The sequence below is a fragment of the Vidua macroura genome, chromosome 28 (genome assembly GCF_024509145.1).
Source record: "Vidua macroura isolate BioBank_ID:100142 chromosome 28, ASM2450914v1, whole genome shotgun sequence".
NCBI classification, from domain to species: Eukaryota; Metazoa; Chordata; class Aves; order Passeriformes; family Viduidae; genus Vidua; species Vidua macroura.
This window is the reverse complement of record NC_071598.1, coordinates 5,066,185-5,086,465: the sequence shown is the minus strand read 5'-3', so window position 1 is coordinate 5,086,465 and position 20,281 is coordinate 5,066,185. Positions and strand designations below refer to the sequence as shown.

Genomic DNA, 20,281 nt, shown 5'->3' with positions numbered 1-20,281 from the left:
CCCATGGATTTTTTGGGGGAAAACCCTGTCCCCATGGATTTTTGGGGGGAAAACCCCTGTCCCCATGGATTTTTTGGGGGAAAGGGCCTGGATCCCGGGGTTTGGGGGCACCTATGGTGGTGTAGTTGATGTAGTAGTAGGCGGCGATCATGCCCAGGTTGAGGGGCGCCACGTCCATCTCGTCCTCGATGCTGATGCACTTGGACTGCTCCAGGTCGCTGAGGGTCTGCTCCACCAGCTCCGACAGGTGATCCGACAGGTGACGGTGGGACACGCCTGCGGGGATCGTGGGATCATGGGGGTGATGGGATCATGGGAATGGTGGGATTGGGAATGATGGGGTGGGAATGGTGGCATCATGGGATCATGGGAATGATGGGATCATGGGAATGATGGGGTGGGAATGGTGGCACCGTGGGATCATGGGAGTGATGGGATGGGAATGATGGGATTGGGACGGATGAGGTGGGAATGGTGGGATCATGGGATCATGGGGATGATGGGATTGGTATGGATGGGATGGGAACAGTGGGATCATGGGAGTGATGGGATCATGGGAATGATGGGATTGGGATGGATGGAATGGGATTGGTGGGATCATGGGAATGATGGGATTGGGATGGATGGGGTGGGGTGGGATGTGATGGGATCATGGGATGGGAATGATGGGATGGGGATGGATGAGGTGGGAATGGTGGGATCATGGGATCATGGGAGTGATGGGATGGGAATGGTGGGATCATGGGTTGGGAATGATGGGATTGGGATGGATGGGGTGGGGTGGGATGCAATGGGAATGATGGGATCATGGGTTGGGAATGATGGGATTGGGATGGATGAGGTGGGAATGGTGGGATCATGGGAATGATGGGATGGGAATGATGGGGTGGGGTGGGATGAGATAATGGGGTAATGGGATCATGGGATGGGAATGATGGGATGGGGATGGATGGGGTGGGGTGGGATGCAATGGGATAATGGGATCATGGGACAATGGGATGGGAATGATGGGGTGGGAATGGTGGGATCATGGGAATGGTGGGATCATGGGATGGGAATGATGGGATGGGATGGGGTGGGGTGGGATGCAATGGGATCACGGGATAACGGGATAGGGTAATGGGATGGGATTGGGATGGATGGGGTGGGGTAGAATGAGATAAGGGGGTAGTGGGATGATGGGATGCGATGGGATGGGAATGATGGGATTGGGATAGATGGGATGGGGTGGGATGCAGTGGGATAATGGGATCATGGCATCATGACATCATGGGATAATGGGATGTTGGGATAGTGACATGGGGTGATAGGATGGGATGGGATAATGGGATGGGATGAGATAATGGAGTAATGGGATAATGGAGTAATGGAGTAATGGAATAATGGGATGAGATAATGGAATGGGGTAATGGCATAAAGAGAATATGGGATAACGGGATAGTGGGAGGATGGGATCCATGGGATCCATGGCATGGGACGGGCCGGGATTTCCAGCACGGTTACCAGCCCAGGACATTCCCAAGGAGCGGTCCCAGGCTGCAGGAGCTCCCTGCCGGCGCGCAGATCCCATTCCCACCTTGCAGGTTGTAGTAGTTGGGGTTCTGGGTCATCCTGCGGTACAGGAAGGTCCAGGTCAGGTAGTCCACGGCGTCCTGCTTGTTCTCGATGGTCTTGGTGACGATCTCGGCGTTGAAGTGGTCGTGCATGCAGTGGTCCAGGTGTGACTCCACCGGCAGCGGCTCGTACAGGAACTTCTTGAAGAAATCCTGAGGCGGGATGGGCAGGAAAAGGGAAAGAATTCAAGAATTCATCCCAAAAATGCCGTGGGATCGCCCAGTGCGGCGCTCTGGGAGGGTTTGGATTGTCCTCGTGGTGATCCCAACCCTGAGTGAGGAGGGTTTGGATGCCATCTCATCCATCCCACCCCATCCCATGGATCCCATGGATGCCACTCCATCCCAGCCCATTGATCTCATTGATCCCACTGATCCCATCCCAACTGATCCCACTGCTTCCATCCCATCCCATCGATCCCATTCCATCCCATCCCAATCCTTTTCATCCTATTCCATTCCATTCCATTCCATTCCATTCCATTCCATTCCATTCCATTCCATTCCATTCATTTTCATCCCATCCCAATCCTTTTCATCCCATCCCATGGATCCCATCGATCCCATTCCATTCCATTCCATCCCATTCCAATCATTTTCATCCCATCCCAATCCTTTTCATCCCATCCCATGGATCCCATCCCATGGATCCCATCCCATCCCATTGATCCCATCCCAACTGATCCCACTGATTCCATCCCATCCCATTGATCCCATCCCATCGATCCCATTCCATCCCATCCCAATCCTTTTCATCCCATCCCATGGATCCCATCCCATCCCATTGATCCCATTCCATTCCATTCCATTCCATTCCATTCCATTCCATTCCATTCCATCCCATTCATCCCATCCCATTGATTCCATTCCAATCCCCATCCCACGGATCCCATGGATGCCATTCCATCCAGGCCATTGATCCCACTGATCCCATTGATCCCATCCCAGCATGAGGCCAATCCCGGCCGAGATCCCGGATCCGTGCCCCACCTTCTTGGAGCCCTGGCACATGATGACGCAGCGCCCCTCGTCGTCCTGCAGCGGGCGGTTGGCGTGGCCGACCATCTGCAGCACGTCGTAGATGGGGTAGTCCACGTACCTGCACGGGCACGGCGTCAGCAGCGCGGCACGGAGGGATCCCGTCCCATCCCGACCCCAATCCCAATCCCCATCCCAATCCCATCCATCCTGTCCCACCTGGGATCCCAATCCCCATCCCAATCCCATCCATCCCGTCCCACCTGGGATCCCAATCTCCTCCATCCTGTCCCACCTGAGATCCCAATCCCCATCCCAATCCCATCCATCCCGTCCCACCTGGGATCCCAATCCCATCCCAATCCCATCCATCCCGTCCCCAATCCCCATCCCAATCCCATCCATCCCGTCCCACCTGGGATCCCAATCCCATCCCAATCCCAATCCAATTCATTCTATCTGTGATCCCTTTGATTCCATCCCATCCATCCCAGTCCCTCCCACCTCATGCCATCCCAAATACCATTGCACCCCATCCCATCCATCCCATTCTCAATCCCACCCATCCCACCCCATCCCAAATCCAATCCCATCTCATCCACCCCTATCCCAGTCTCAATCCCATCCCTATCCCAAATCCCATCCCAATCCTATCCATCCCTATACCAATCCCATCCCAATCCCATCCCACCCCAATCTCAATCCCACCCATCCCAAATCCAATCCCATCCCATCCATCCCTATCCCAGTCTCAATCCCATCCCAATCCCACCCCACCCCAAATCCAATCCCAATCCCATCCCATCCCAATCCCATCCACCCCAACCCCAACCCCAATCCCAACCCCAGTCCCAATCCCAATCCCAATCCCAGTCCCAATCCCAACCCCAGTCCCAACCCCAATCCCAATCCCAATCCCACCCCAAATCCAATCCCAATCCCATCCCATCCCAATCCCATCCACCCCAACCCCAATCCCAATCCGAATTCCAACCCCAACCCCAATCCCAATCCCAACTCCAGTCCCAATCCCAACCCCAATCCCAACCCCAATCCCAATCCCAACCCCAGTCCCAATCCCAACCCCAATCCCAACCCCAACCCCAATCCCAACCCCAATCCCAATCCCAATCCCAACCCCAACCCCAATCCCAACCCCAATCCCAACCCCAACCCCAATCCCAATCTCCTCCCGAGGGGCCGGGGCTGGGCTCACACGTGGATCTTGCCGTTGTAGTACTGCGTGTCCATGATGATCACCAGTCCCAATCCCAACCCCAACCCCAATCCCAACCCCAATCCCAATCCCCTCCCGAGGGGCCGGGGCTGGGCTCACGCGTGGATCTTGCCGTTGTAGTACTGCGTGTCCATGATGATCACCAGGTGGGCCGAGATGTTCATGCCCCAGCAGAGGCTGCGTGAGGCCACCATCACCTGCACGGCTCCTGCGGCGGGGACGGCACCCGGGGTCAGCGCCGACGGAGATCCCGGGATTCCGGCCACCCGGAGACGGCGGGTGGGGAAGATCCCGGAATTTTTGGGGGTGGGAGGTGGAGATTCATGGAGTGGGTTGGGTTGGGTTGGGTTCTGAAGAGCATCCAGTGCCACCCTCAAACCCACCCCATCTCATCCCCTCCAATCCCAATCTCAATCCATCCCATCGTCCCAGCCCCATCCGTCCCAATCCCAATCTCAGTCCCACCCCACCCATCACATCCTAATTTCAATCTCAATCCCACCCTACCCCACCCATCCCAATCCCAATCCCAATCTCTATCCCATCCCATCCATCCCATCAATCCTAACCCCAAAATCAATCTCATCCCATCCCAATCCCGATCCCGATCCCAATGTCTATCCCAAAATCAATCCCATCTCATCCCAATCCCAATCTCAGTCCTAATCTCTATCCCATCCACCCCATAAATCCCAACCCCAAGATCAATCTCATCCCATCCCGATCCCATCCCAAACCCAAATCCCAATCCCAATCTCAATCCCATCCCAGCCATCCCATCAATCCTAACCCCAAAATCAATCTCATCCCATCCCAATCCCAATCCCGATCCCAATGTCTATCCCATCCAAACCCATCCCATCAATCCCAACCCCAAGATCAATCTCATCCCATCCCAATCCCGATCCCGATCCCAATCTCAATCTCTATCCCCTCCTATCCCATCCAAACCCATCCCATCCCCAAGATCAATCCCACCCCAATCCCAATCCCAGTTTCTATCCCATCCCATCCATTCCATTCCATCCCATCCACCCCAACACCAAAATCAATCTCACCCCATCCCAATGCCAATCCCAATGCCGATCCCAATGCCAATCCCAATGCCAATCCCAATGCCAATCCCAATGCCGATCCCAATGCCACCCCCGCTCCCGATGCCGACCCCGCAGCGCTCTCACCGGAGCTGAAGAGCTGCTCCACCACGCGCCGCTCCATGGCCGTGAGCCCCTCGTGCAGGTACCCGACGCCGTTCACCAGCGTCTCCTTCAGCGTGGGGTCGCTCAGCTTCTCCAGGTACGGCACCAGGTCCTTCTCGGCGCAGTGCAGGAACCTGGGGGTATCCGGGACTTGGTCAGCTTGGGAAGGGCCTCTGGGATCACCCATCCCATCCATCCCATCCCATCCCATCCCAATCCCATCCCATCAATCCCATCCCATCAATCCCATCCCATCCCATCAATCCCATCCAATCCCATCCCATCCATCCCATCCCATCCCATCCCAATCCCATCCTATCCCATCAATCCCATCCCATCCCATCCCATCAATCTCATCCCATCCCATCAATCCCATCGCATCCCATCCCATCCCATCCCATCCATCCCATCCCATCCATCCCATCATCTAATCCAATCATCCCATCAATCCCATCCCATCCCAGTCCCATCCCAATCCCATCCCATCAATCCCATCCAATCCCAGTCCCATCCCAACCCCATTCTATCATCTCATCAATCCCATCCCAGTGCCAATCCCATTCCCATCCAACCCCACCCCATGATCCCCTTCTTCTCCAGGTCAAGTCCCCTCAGCTCCCTCAGGAATTCCCCATCTCCACCCCCATATCCCCATATCCCACACCCTGGACATTCTCCAGCCCCATATCCCACACCTGGACATTCTCCAGCCCCATATCCCACACCTGGACCTTCTCCAACCCCACAGCCCATCCCATGGTGTCCCCAGGTGTCACCGGGCAGCTCTGTGGTGTCCCCCAGGTGTCCCCATTCCCATCCCCCTCAGGAATTCCCCATCCCTGGATGTTCTCCAGCCCCACAGCTCATTCCATGGTGTCCCCAGGTGTCCCCATTCCCATCTCCCTCAGGAATTCCTCATCCCTGGACCTTCTCCAGCCCCACAGCCCATCCCGTGATGTCCCCAGGTGTCCCCATTCCCATCTCCCTCAGGAATTCCCCATCCCTGGACCTTCTCCAGCCCCACAGCCCATCCCATGGTGTCCCCATTCCCATCTCCCTCAGGAATTCCCCATCCCTGGACGTTCTCCAACCTCACAACCCATCCTGTGGTGTCCCCATTCCCATCTCCCTCAGGAATTCCCCATCCCTGGACGTTCTCCAGCCCACAGCCCATCCCGTGGTGTCCCCATTCCCATCTCCCTCAGGAATTCCCCATCCCTGGACGTTCTCCAGCCCACAGCCCATCCCGTGGTGTCCCCATTCCCATCCCCCTCAGTAATTCCCCATCCCTGGACCTTCTCCAGCCCCACAGCCCATCCCGTGGTGTCCCCAGGTGTCCCCATTCCCATCTCCCTCAGGAATTCCTCATCCCTGGATGTTCTCCAGCCCCACAGCCCATCCCGTGGTGTCCCCATTCCCACCTCCCTCAGGAATTCCCCATCCCTGGACGTTCTCCAGCCCCACAGCCCATCCCGTGGTGTCCCCAGGTGTCACCAGGCAGCTCTGTGGTGTCCCCCAGGTGTCTCCATTCCCATCTCCCTCAGGAATTCCTCATCTCTGGACGTTCTCCAGCCCCACAGCCCATCCCGTGGTGTCCCCATTCCCATCCCCCTCAGTAATTCCCCATCCCTGGACGTTCTCCAGCCCCACAGCCCATCCCGTGGTGTCCCCAGGTGTCCCCCAGGTGCCACCTGTGGCGCTGGACGTCAGAGGCGCAGGTGGTCAGGATGTTGATGGCCGTGAGCCGGGTCTGCTTGCGGGACGGGACGAAGACCAGGACGGGTTTTTTGGGCGAGTGCTTCATCACGGCGTGGTAGACGGGCTTGGCCATGGACAGCAGCCGCGTCTGCGTGTGGCTGATGTTGAAACCCTGCCAAAAAGCCCAAATCCAGCTGGATCCCAAAGGATTCCCTGCCAAACTGGTGGGAAACGCTGGAAAATCTGCGTAATTCTGGCATGGTAATGATTGATCCTTGGATTGGTGATCAATGGCCAATCCCAATCCCAATCCCAATCCCAATCCAAAATCCATCCAATCCCACTGGATCCCAAAGGATTCCCTGCCAAACTGGCGGGAAACGCTGGAAAATCCACGTAGTTCTGGCATGGTAATGATTGATCCTTGGATTGGTAATCAATGGCCAATCTCAATCCCAATCCAAATCCCAATCCAAAATCCCATCCAATCCCACTGCATCCCAGAGGATTCCCTGCCAAACTGGTGGGAAACGCTGGAAAATCCGCGTAGTTCCGGCATGGTAACAATTGATCCTTGGATTGGTGATCAATGGCCAATCTCAACCGCAATCCCAAGGGATCATGGCCAAGGATTCCCAATGATCCCAAGGGATCATGGCCAAGGATTCCAAATTATTCCAAGGGATCATGGCCAAGAATTACCAACGATCCCAAGGGATCATGGCCAAGAATTAATCGGCCAAGAATGCCCAACAATCCCAAGGGATTATGGCCAAGGATTCCCAACGATCCTAAGGGATTATGGCCAAGGATTACCAATGATCCCAAAGGATCATGGTCAAGGGTTCCCAATGATCCCAAGGGATCATGGCCAAGAATTAATCGGCCAAGAATGACCAACGAACGATCCTAAGGGATTATGGCCAAGGATTCCCAACGATCCCAAGGGATTATGGCCAAGGATTCCCAACGATCCTAAGGGATTATGGCCAAGAATTCCCAACGATCCCAATGGCTTATGGCCAAGGATTACCAATGATCCCAAAGGATTGTGGCTAAGGGTTCCCAATGATCCCAAGGGATCATGGCCAAGAATTAATCGCCCAAGAATTCCCAACGATCCCAACGGATTATGGCCAAGGATTACCAACAATCCCAAGGGATCATGGCCAAGAATTACCAATGATCCCAAGAGATCATGGCCAAGAATTAATCGCCCAAGAATTCCCAACGATCCCAACGGATTATGGCCAAGGATTACCAACAATCCTAAGGGATTATGGCCAAGGATTACCAATGATCCCAAGGGATTATGGCCAAGGATTCCCAACAATCCCAATGGATTATGGCCAAGGATTCCCAACAATCCCAATGGATTATGGCCAAGGATTCCCAATGATCCCAATGGATTATGGCCAAGGATTCCCAACAATCCCAATGGATTATGGCCAAGGATTCCCAATGATCCTAAGGGATTATGGCCAAGGATTACCAATGATCCCAAGGGATCATGGCCAAGGATTCCAAATTATTCCAAGGGATCATGGCCAAGAATTAATCAGTCAAGAATGACCAACGATCCCAATGGATTATGGCGAAGAATTCCCAATGATCCCAAGGGATTATGGCCAAGGATTCCCAACGATCCCAATGGATTATAGCCAGGAATTCCCAACGATCCTAAGGGATTATGGCCAAGGATTACCAATGATCCCAAAGGATCATGGCCAAGAATTAATCGCCCAAGAATTCCCAACGATCCTAACGGATTATGGCCAAGGATTACCAACAATCCCAAGGGATTATGGCCAAAGATTCCCAATGATCCTAAGGGATTATGGCCAAGGATTACCAATGATCCCAAAGGATCATGGCCAAGGGTTCCCAATGATCCCAAGGGATGATGGCCAAGAATTAATCGGCCAAGAATGACCAACAATCCTAAGGGATTTTGGCCAAGGATTCCCAACAATCCCAAGGGATTCTTCCAAGAATCCCGGCCATTCCCGTCCCTACCTGGATGTGCAGCTCCAGGGGCACGGGGCGCACGTTGGGGTGGAAGTTGAAGGTGGCAGTGGCGCTGCAGCCCAGCCAGTGCGCCACGTCCTTGGCGTTGGACAGCGACGAGCTCAGCGCCACGATGCGGATCGGCCGCTCGATCTGCGACGAGATGTAGCGCATGCGCGAGCAGATCACCTCCAGCACGGGCTGTGGGGAAAACAGGATCGGGAATGGGATTGGGATCCATGAGCAGATCACCTCCAGCACGGGCTGTGGGGGAAAATGGGATCAGGAACGGGATCAGGAGTGGGATCTGTGAGCAGATCACCTCCAGCATGGGCTGTGGGGGAAAATGGGATCAGGAACGGGATGAGGAGTGGGATCTGTGAGCAGATCACCTCCAGCATGGGCTGTGGGGGAAAATGGGATCAGGAACGGGATGAGGAGTGGGATCTGTGAGCAGATCACCTCCAGCATGGGCTGTGGGGGAAAATGGGATCAGGAACGGGATCAGGAGTGGGATCTGTGAGCAGATCACCTCCAGCATGGGCTGTGGGGGAAAACAGGATCGGGAATGGGATTGGGATCCATGAGCAGATCACCTCCAGCATGGGCTGTGGGGGAAAATGGGATCGGGAATGGGATTGGAATCCATGAGCAGATCACCTCCAGCACGGGCTGTGGGGAATAAATGGGATCAGGAACAGGATCAGGAGTGGGATCCGTGAGCAGATCACCTCCAGCATGGGCTGTGGGGGAAAATGGGATCAGGAATGGGATTGGGAATGGGATCAGGTGTGGGATCAGGAACAGAATCAGAATCAGGAGTGGGATTGGGAGCAGGATCTGGAGCGGGATCAGGAGCAGGATCAGGATCAGGAGTAGGATCAGGAGCAGGATCAGAAATGGAATCAGGAGCAGGATCAGAAATGGGATCAAGAGTGGGATCAGGAACAGGATCCAAAATGAGATCAGGAATGGGATCAGGAGGAGGATCAGGAATAGGATCATAAAAGGGATCAGGAGTGGGATCAGGAATAAGATTAGGAGCAGGATCAGGACTGTTCCTGGCTGAGATCCACCCAGGACACCCCATGGAAACTCCTTCTGACCTTCCCAAGGCATGGACACTTCCCATCCCACCCCATCCCATCAGCTCCATTCCCGCCAGGAAAACCTGCTCCAAAACAGGTCAAAATCCCACTGGGAACCTCCCGCTGGGGGCTGGACCCATCCCCACCCCAACCCCAGGATTCTCACCCCGTTCTCGCCCCCGATCAGGTGCACTTCATCCACGATGAACAGGTTGACATTCTGGACGTTCTTGCGCTGCTTCCAGCGGCGGGAGAGGATATCCCACTTTTCCGGGGTGCTGATGATGATGTTCCCTTTTCCCAGCAGCTTCAGGTCCGTGCTGGTCTCCCCGGTGAGCAGCACCACCTTCTTGTTGAGGCGCTCCTGGAATTTCTCGTACCAATCCATGAAAACCTGGGGAAACGGGGATCGGCCTCGAATCCGCAAGGTTCTCAACGGATTCATCCGGAATTCATACAGGAGAGGTGGTGTTATCACCAAAACCACCAAATTCCTATCATAATTTCCCTCAAATTGGGGTGACTTCTGCTGAATTCTCCTCATATTTCCCTCAAATTTGGGTAATTCACACCAAATTCTCCTCAAACTGGGACAATTCCCACCAAATTTGCCTCAAAATGGGACAATTCCCACCAAATTCCCCTCAAAATGGGACAATTCCCACCAAATTCTCCTCAATATGGGGCAATTCCCGCCAAACTGAGGCAATTCCCACCAAATTCTCCTCAAAATGGGGCAATTCCTGCCAAACTGAGGCAATTCCCACCAAATTCCCCTCAAAATTGGGCAAGTCCCACCAAATTGAAATAATTCCCACCAAATTCTTCTCAAATTGAGGCAATTCCCACCAAACTGAGGCAATTCCCACCAAATTCACCTCAAAATGGGACAATTTCCACCAAATTCCCCTCAAAATTGGGCAAGTCCCACCAAATTGAAATAATTCCCACCAAATTCTTCTCAAATTGAGGCAATTCCCACCAAACTGAGGCAATTCCCACCAAATTCACCTCAAAATGGGGCAATTCCCACCAAATTGAGGCAATTCCCACCGAATTCACCTCAAAATGGGACAATTCCCTCCAAATTCTCCTCAAAATGGAACAATTTCCACCAAATTCCCCTCAAAATTGGGCAAGTCCCACCGAATTGAAATAATTCTCACCAAATTCCCCTCAAACTGGGACAATTCCCACCAAATTCCCCTCAAAATGGGGCAATTCCCCTCATGTTTCCCTCAAACTGGGACAATTCCCTCCAAATTGAGGCAATTCCCACCAAATTCACCTCAAAATGGGACAATTCCCTCCAAATTCTCCTCAAAATGGGACAATTTCCACCAAATTCACCTCAAACTGGGGCAAGTCCCACCAAATTCTCCTCAAAATGGGGCAATTCCCACCAAACTGAGGCAATTCCCACCAAATTCCCCTCAAAATTGGGCAAGTCCCACCAAATTGAAATAATTCTCACCAAATTCCCCTCAAACTGGGACAATTCCCACCAAATCCCCCCGCGATCCACCCCCAGAAGCATCGCGCCGCGCAAACCCCGAGTCGATCCCGGAGGAACGAGAGGGGCGAAGTTGGGAATTCCCATCTCCAAGGGAATTCCTAGCTGGGAATTCCCCTCTCCAAGGGAATTCCTGGGGTTCACCTGCTCGGCCAGGGCCTCCATGGGGGTGATGTAGACGCAGCGACCCTCGGAATTCTGGAGGAGCATGCGGAGGATGGCGAACTCGGCGCAGATGGTTTTGCCGCTGCCCGTGGGCGCGCCCACGAAGACGTTGTCGTCGCTGTTGTACACCGTGTTGAACACTGGGGGAATTCCCGTGGGTTTAGGGGGAAGAAGAAATTTGGGAATGGGGTGAGGATCCAGCTGGAGTGAGAGGAGGTCCAGGAAAGGCTCTTTAGGGATAAACGACGGATCCCAAAATTCTGGGATGGGATAAAGCACGGATCCTGAAATTCTGGAGTGGGATAATCCATGGATCCCAAAATTCAGGGAATAAGGATAATCCGTGGATCCCAAAACTCTGGGAATGGGGATAATCCATGGATCCCAAAACTCTGGGAATAGGGATAATCCATGGATCCCAAAATTCTGAGAATGGTGCATAAACCATGGATCCAAAATTCAGGGAAGAGGGGATAAATCATGGATCCCAAAACTCTGGAAAGAGAAGATAAACCACAGATCCCAAAACTCTGGGACAGGATAAAACACGGATCCCAAAACTCTTGGAATAATGATAAACCATTGATCCCAAAACTCTGGGAATGGGGGATAAATCACAGATCCCAAAACTCTGGGACAGGATAAACCACGGATCCCAAAACTATGGGATAGGGGATAAACCACAGATCCCAAAATTCTAGGGCAGTATAAACCACAGATCCCAAAACTCTGGGACAGGATAAACCACAGATTCCAAAATTCTAGGACAGGATAAACCATGGATCCCAAAACTCTTGGAATGATGATAAACCATTGATCCCAAAACTCTGGAAATAGGGGATAAACCACAGATTCCAAAACTCTGGGATAGGGGATAAACCACAGATTCCAAAACTCTGGGACAGGATAAACCACGGATCCCAAAACTCTGGGATAGGGGATAAACCACGGATCCCAAAACTCCTGGAATAATGATAAACCATTGATCCCAAAACTCTGGGATAGGGGATAAACCACAGATCCCAAAACTCTGGGATAGGGGATAAACCACAGATCCCAAAACTCTGGGAGAGACGAAACCCACGCGGAATCAGCGCACGGCTCAACCACAACTCCCAGAACCCGCCGAACCCATCACAAACCCCACCCAGCACCAAACCGCGCCAAAATTCCCGCCAAAACCACCAAATCCCGGGAAATCCAGGCGGGATGAAGGCCCACCTTGAGTCTGGATGGGGTTGAAGAAGGGGAACTTGTCCTGGTAGAGGCTCTCGAAGGCGCTGTTCCGCAGCGCCGACACCGGCAGCGGCTGCAGGTCCAGCAGCTCCGTGGGCGGCGGGTATTTTTCCGGAAGGATCAGGTGCCGGAAGGAAACGGGAAGTTGGGTCTCGCAGGCTGGAGGATGGAAAGAATTCCTGGAATTTTCCAGGTGGGTGGATCTGGATCTGCCACGGGGGTGAGGTATGGAGGGATGGGGGTGGGGTTGTGGGGTTGGGAGGAGGGGAAGGGCGTGGGAAATGGATTCCGGAGGTTTGGGTGAGGGGTTAAATCTGGAATTCCAAAGGTTTGGGAATAGGGATAAAAAAGAGATTCCAGAGGTTTGGGAGAGGGGATAAAAACCAGATTCCAAAGGATTAAAATCAGATTCCAAAGGTTTGGGAGAGGGGATAAAAAACAGATTCCAAAGGATAAAAACCAGATTCCAAAGGTTTGGGAGAGGGGATAAATCTGGAATTTTAAAGGTTTTGGAGAAGGGATAAACCCAGAATCCCAAAGGTTTGGGAATAGGGATAAAAATCAGATTCCAAAGGTTTTGGGAGAGGAGATAAAAATCAAATTCCAAAGGTTTGGGAATAGGGATAAAAACTGGATTCCAAAGGTTTGGGAGAGGAGATAAAAATCAAATTCCAAAGGTTTGGGAATAGGGATAAAAACTGGATTCCAAAGGATAAAACCCAGATTCCAATGGTTTGGGAGAGGGGATAAAAAAGAGACTCCAAAGGTTTGGGAATAGGAAAAAAACAGATTCCGACACTCTGGGAATAGGGATAAAAAACAGATTCCAAAGGTTTGGTAGAGGGGATAAAAATCAGATTCCAAAGGTTTGGGAATAGGGATAAAAACTGGATTCCAAAGGATAAAAAACAGATTCCAAAGGTTTGGGAATAGGGATAAAAAACAGATTCCAAAGGATAAAAACCAGATTCCAAAGGTTTGGGAATAGGGATAAGAACAGACTCCAAAGGTTTGGGAGAGGGGATAAATCCGGAATTTTAAAGGTTTTGGAGAAGGGATAAACCCAGAATCCCAAAGGTTTGGGAATAGGGATAAAAATCAGATTCCAAAGGTTTGGGAATAGGGATAAAAAACAGACTCCAAAGGTTTGGGAGAGGGGATAGACCTGGAATTCCAAAGCTCTGGGAGAAGGGATAAAAAAATCCCAGGAAAAGCCAGGAATAAAACCCAATAAAGAGGTACTCATAAAGCTATAAAACCCAGAATGAACCACAGAAAAAACAGGAAGAAACGCCAGGAAAAAGCAGGAATAAACCCCAAGAAAAACCAGGAATAAACCCCACGAAAAACCAGGAATAAATGCCAGGAAAAACCAGGAATAAACCCAGGAAAAGGGGCACTCTAAGAGCCTTAAAATCTGGAATAAACCCAGGAAAAAAACAGGAATAAAGTCCAGGAAAAAACTGGAATATAAACCAGGAATAAAACCAGGAAGAGGAGCACTCACAGAGCCATAAAAGCTGGAATAAACCCCAGGAAAAACCAGGGATAAACCCAGGAAAAGCCAGGAATAAAGCCCAGGGAAAAACAGAAATAAAACCAAGAAAAACCCAGAATAAATCCCAGGAAAAACCAGAAATAAAAGCAGAAAAAAAAAAAGGAATAAAAGCAGAAGAAAACAGGAATAAAAGCAGGAATAAACCCAGGAAAAAGGGCACTCACAGAGCCAGCGGTCGGACACCACCCGGATGAAATACTGGGGGGGCAGGGGCTCGAAGACAGGCACAAAAAATGTCACCAGGTGCTCATCCTGGGCATATTTGGCCTTGAGCAGGAAATATTCGTGGTGCAGGATCACCTCGCTGTCCACGTCCTCCACCAGGATCCAGAAAGCCTCAGAGGAGCCGTGAACCTGGAAAAAAAAAAGGAGAAATTCTCAATTCCCCGTCCCCTCACAATTCTAAGTGTTCTGGCCCCAAAGTGGCTCCTTTTTGTCCCAGGATTGTGTTTTGCCACGTGGTTTTTTAAAACCAAACCCCAGATTTTCTGGTTTTGCACATTTTCCCTGATGATTTTCACAATCTTGCAACATAAATCCCGTTTTCACCCTCAATCAGGGCATTTTCCCCTCATGATTTTCACATCCCAGCCCCCAAATCCCCCCTTTTCCCTCACGATTTCCAGCCCACCCCATAAATCCCATTTTTTCCCCCAAAAAGGGAATTTTCCCTCATGATTTCCACCCTCACCTCCAGAATTCCCCATTTTTCCGCATGATTTTCACAATCCAGCCCTAAATTTCCCCCTTTTTCCCTCAATCAGGGCATTTTCCCCACATAATTTCCACATCCCAGCCACAGAATTCCCCATTTTCCCTCACAATTTCCACACCTCACCCGCAAAATCCCCCATTTTCCCTCATGATTTTCACAATTAGGCCCCAAAATCCCCCCTTTTTCCTCAAATCAGGGCGTTTTCCCCTCATGATTTTCAAAATCCAGCCCCATAAATCCCATTTTCGCCTCCAAGCAGGAAATTTTCCCTCACAATTTCCACTCCCCCACCCCCAGAATTCCCCGTTTTCCCTCACAATTTCCACAACCCAGCCCCATAAATCCCCTTTTTCCCACCCAATGAGGGCATTTTCCCCTCATAATTTCCACACCCCAGGCCCAGAATCCCCCATTTTCCTTCACATTTTCCACCCTTCATTCCCAAAATCCTCATTTTCCCTCACAAGTTCCACCCCCTCCTTCCAAAAATCCCCCATTTTCCCTCATGATTTCCACACCCCAGGCCCAGAATTCCCCATTCCCCCTCACAATTTCCACCCCCTCATTCCAAAAATCCCCCATTTTCCCTCATGATTTCCACACTCCACTCCCAGAATTCCCCATTCCCCCTCATAATTTCCACACCCCACCCTCAAAATCCCCCATTTTCCCTCACAATTTCCACTCCAATTTCCATTTCCCTCCATTTCCCTCACATTTCCCTCCATTTCCCTCACAATTTCCATTCCAAAAATCCCCCATTTTCCCTCATGATTTCCACACCCCAGGCCCAGAATTCCCCATTTTCCCTCATGATTTCCACCCCCACATTTCAAAAAATCCCCCATTTCCCCTCACTATTTCCACCCCCCACCCCCAAATCCCCCATTTCCCCTCACAATTTCCACAATCCAGCCCCAAAATTCCCCCTTTTCCCCCCAATCAGGGCATTTTCCCCTCACAATTTCCACCCCCACTCCATTCCAAAAGTCCCCCATTTTCCCTCATGATTTCCACACCCCAGGCCCAGAATTCCACATTTTCCCCTCACGATTCCCACCCCAACATTTCAAAAAATCCCCCATTTTCCCTCATGATTTCCACCCTCCATTCCCAAAATCCCCATTTCTGCTCACAGTTTCCACCCCCTCATTCCAAAATCCCCCATTTCCCCTCACTATTTCTACCCCTACCCCCAAAATCCCCCATTTTCCCTCACAATTTCCACAATCCACCCCCAAAATATCCCCTTTTCCCCCCCAATCATTTTCCCCTCATAATTTCCACACCCCAAGCCCAGAATTCCCCATTTTCCTTCACATTTTCCACCCTCCATTCCCAAAATTCCCCATTCCCCCTCACAATTTCCACCCCCACCCCATTCCAAAAATCCCCCTTTTTCCCTCATGATTTCCACACCCCAGGCCCAGAATTCCCCATTCCCCCTCACAATTTCCACCTTAACCCCAAAATCCCCCATTTCCCCTCACAATTTCCACCCCCCACCCCCAAATCCCCCGTTTCCCCTCACAATTTCCACAATCCAGCCCCAAAATTCCCCCTTTTCCCCCCAATCAGGGCATTTTCCCCTTATGGTTTCCACAGCCCAGTCCCAGAATTCCCCATTTTCCCTCACAATTTTCAACCCCCACCCCCAAAATCCCCCATTTCCCCTCACAATTTCTATCCCCTCATTCCAACCCCCCCCCCCATTTTCCCTCATGATTTCCACACCCCAGGCTCAGAATTCCCCTTTTCCCCTCAATTTCCACACCCCAGGCCCAGAATTCCCCATTCCCCCTCACAATTTCCACCCCCCACCCCAAAATCCCCCGTTTCCCCCTCACAAATTCCACTCCCCACCCCCAAATCCCCCATTTCCCCTCACAATTTCTATCCCCTCATTCCAAACCCCCCATTTTCCCTCATGATTTCCACACCCCAGGCCCAGAATTCCCCATTTTCCCTCATGATTTCCACCCCCCACCCCAAAATCCCCCATTTCCCCTCACGATTTCCACCCTAACCCCAAAATCCCCCCGTTTCACCTCACAAATTCCACTCCCCACCCCAAAATCCCCCATTTCCCCTCACGATTTCCACCCTAACCCCAAAATCCCCCATTTCCCCTCACTCTTTCCACAATCCCAAATTTCCCACCTTCTCGTCCCACTGGAAGTCGGGCGCGATGGTGAGCTCCACCTTGAGCGTGGAGCGCGTGATGGGCTGCAGGTGCACGGACAGCTCCAGCTTGGGGAACAGGTGCACGTATTTATGGATGGTTTTCCCCATTTTCGGCATCCGGATCAGCTCTCCTGCGAGGGGAGCGGGAAAAAAAACATAAGGGATGGGGACAGGGAGGATCCCAAAAAGAGCGGGATTCGGAGGGGGAGGCCTCTGCTCCAGACACTCTGAGAAATTTCTGGAGGAATTATCGCATCTCTGAAGGGAAATCCCCAATTTCTGGAGAAATTCCCCCAATTTCTGAGGGAAAATCCCCAATTTCTAAGGGAAATTCCTGGAGAAATTCCCCCAGTTCTGAGGGGAAATCTCCCATTTCTGAGGGAAAATCCTGGAGAAAATCCCCAATTTCTGAGGGGAAATCTCCCATTTCTGAGGGAAAATCCCCCAATTTCTGAGGGAAAATCCCCAATTTCTACAGGAAATTCCTGGAGAAATTCCCCCAGTTCTGAGTGAAATTCCTCAATTTCTGAGGGAAAATTCCCCATTTCTGAGGGAAAATCCTGGAGAAATTACCCCATTCCTGAGGGGAAATCCCCAATATCTGAGGGAAAATTCCTGGAGAAATTCCCTCATTTCTGAGGGAAAATTCCCCATTTCTGAGGGAAAATCCCCAAAATCTGAGTGAAATTCCTGGAGAAATTCTCCCATTTCTGAGTGAAATTTCCCAATTTCTTAGGGGAAATCCTGGAGAAATTCTCCCATTTCTGAGGGAAATTCCCTCATTTCTGAGGGAAAATTTCCCAACTTCTGAGGGGAAATCCTGGAGAAATTCCCCCATTTCTGAGGGAAATTCCCCCATTTCTAAGAGAAAATCCCGAATATCTGAGTGAAATTCCTGGAGAAATTCTCCCATTTCTGAGGGAAAATCCTGGAGAAATTCTCCACCCTCAAAACAAAGAATTTTTTCGCGAAGTATCATCTAGACCAGGATTTGGGGGATTTTAGCCTGAATTTAGGGGATTTTACTCTGGATTCGGTGGGTTTTATCCTGAATTTAGGGGATTTTAGCACAAATTCAGGAGATTTTAACATGGATTTGGGGGATTTTAGCCTGAATTCAGGGGATTCTCTCATGCCATAATCTCAAACCCCTCCCCAGCCTGGATTTTGGGGATTTGAGCACAAATTTAGGGGATTTTCATCCAAATTCTGGGGATTTTCACCCAAATTTTGGGGATTATTTTAGCCTGAATTTTGGGGATTATTTTAGCCTGAATTTAGGGGATTTTAACCTGGATTTGGGGGGTTTTAGCCTGAATTTAGGGGATTTTAACCTGGATTTAAGGGATTTTAGCCCAAATTCTGGGGATTTTAGCCCGAACTCAGGGGATTCTCCCGTTCCACAATCCCAAACCCCTCCCCAGCCTGGATTTGGGCGATTTCTCCCCGTTTCGGCACCGATCTCGTTGTGGTTGAGGTCGTAGAGGCGCTCGAAGGGGAAGTTCTTCTTCTCGATCTTCTTCACCACCTCCTCGGGCAGCTTCTTGAACTGGCGCAGGGGACACATGGACTGCCACCTGCGGGGACAAGGCAGGGGGCTCAGGGGACACCGGGAACTGCGGGGATTCCGGGGAATTCTGCGGGGAATTCCGCGGGGCCGGGGCTCACATGCGCTTGTCGATCATCTTGCAGAGGTTGAGCGTCTTGTCGGTGAGCTGGGCCCAGCCGCGGTTCAGGACGATCTCGAAGATGGCTCTCATCAGCCTCCCGGCCGACTGCGCGACACGGAAGGGTTTTGGGGGCGCGTCCGGGACATTCCCAAATTCCCATCCCACCCCGCGTGCCAGCCTGGAGGGGTTTGGGGTGGGAATGACCCAAAATCCCAAGCGGTGTCACCACAACTGGTGGTTGGCCTTGGACACTTCCAGGGATCCCAGGTCCTTTGGGAATTCCATCCCAGACCCTCAAAGGGGAAAATCCCTTCCCAAAATCCCGCCTAGATCTCCACATGGAACCATGGAATGCTTTGGGTTGGAAGGAACCTTAAAGCTCATCTGGTCCCACCATGGGTCCCACACTTTCCACTGTCCCAGGTGGCTCCAACCTGATCTTGGACAATTCCAGGGATTCTAGGTCCTTTGGGAATTCCATCCCAGCCCCTCTCCCAATATTTCTTCCCAAAATCCCACCTAGATCTCCACATGGAACCATGGAATGCTTTGGCTTTGAAGGAACACCAAGGTTCTCCCAGTGCCACCACGGGTCCCAGACCTTCCACTGTCCCAGGTGGCTCCAACTTGATCTTGAACAATTCCTGGGATCCCAGGTCCTTTGGGAATTCCATCCCAGCCCCGCAAAGGGAAAAATCCCTTCCCAAAATCCCACCTAGATCTCCACATGGAACCATGGAATGCTTTGGTTTTGAGGGAACCTTAAAGCTCATCTGGTCCCACCATGGGTCCCACACTTTCCACTGTCCCAGGTGGCTCCAACCTGATCTTGGACAATTCCAAGGATTCTAGGTCCTTTGGGAACTCCATCCCAGCCCCTCTCCCAATATTTCTTCCCAAAATCCCACCTAAATCTCCACATGGAACCATGGAATGCTTTGGCTTTGAAGGAACACCAAGGTTCTCCCAGTGCCACCACAGGTCCCAGACCTTCCACTGTCCCAGGTGGCTCCAACCTGATCTTGGACACTTCCAGGGATCCCAGGTCCTTTGGGAATTCCATTCCAGCCCCTCTCCCAATATTTCTTCCCAAAATCCCACCTGAATCTCCACATGGAACCATGGAATGCTCTGGGTTTGAAGGAACACCAAGGTTCTCCCAGTGCCACCACGGGTCCCAGATTTTCCACTGTCCCAGGTGGCTCCAACCTGATCTTGGACACTTCCAGGGATCCCAGGTCCTTTGGGAATTCCATCCCAGCCCCTCAAAGGGAAAAATCCCTTCCCAAAATCCCACCTAGATCTCCACATGGAACCATGGAATGCTTTGGGTTGGAAGGAACCTTAAAGCTCATTCAGTCCCACCGTGGGTCCCACACTTTCCACTGTCCCAAGTGGCTCCAACCTGATCTTGGACAAT

General features: G+C 51.6%; 1 protein-coding gene across 1 annotated transcript in view; it reads right to left on the bottom strand.

Moving 5' to 3' along the window:
• SNRNP200 (small nuclear ribonucleoprotein U5 subunit 200) overlaps nucleotides 1–20,281 on the bottom strand; it is a 59,527-nt gene that overhangs the window by 7,863 nt on the left and 31,383 nt on the right. The window contains exons 10-24 of the mRNA XM_054000487.1: nucleotides 20,267–20,271; nucleotides 18,860–19,039; nucleotides 18,650–18,768; nucleotides 17,168–17,322; nucleotides 14,457–14,646; nucleotides 12,720–12,893; nucleotides 11,478–11,638; nucleotides 9,987–10,214; nucleotides 8,742–8,933; nucleotides 6,719–6,897; nucleotides 5,010–5,161; nucleotides 3,928–4,036; nucleotides 2,604–2,712; nucleotides 1,577–1,766; nucleotides 112–276 (exon numbers count right to left, since the gene is read on the bottom strand). Coding sequence (XP_053856462.1) covers nucleotides 112–276; nucleotides 1,577–1,766; nucleotides 2,604–2,712; nucleotides 3,928–4,036; nucleotides 5,010–5,161; nucleotides 6,719–6,897; nucleotides 8,742–8,933; nucleotides 9,987–10,214; nucleotides 11,478–11,638; nucleotides 12,720–12,893; nucleotides 14,457–14,646; nucleotides 17,168–17,322; nucleotides 18,650–18,768; nucleotides 18,860–19,039; nucleotides 20,267–20,271 — 2,308 coding nt within the window. The remainder of the gene's footprint in view (nucleotides 1–111; nucleotides 277–1,576; nucleotides 1,767–2,603; nucleotides 2,713–3,927; nucleotides 4,037–5,009; nucleotides 5,162–6,718; nucleotides 6,898–8,741; nucleotides 8,934–9,986; nucleotides 10,215–11,477; nucleotides 11,639–12,719; nucleotides 12,894–14,456; nucleotides 14,647–17,167; nucleotides 17,323–18,649; nucleotides 18,769–18,859; nucleotides 19,040–20,266; nucleotides 20,272–20,281) is intronic.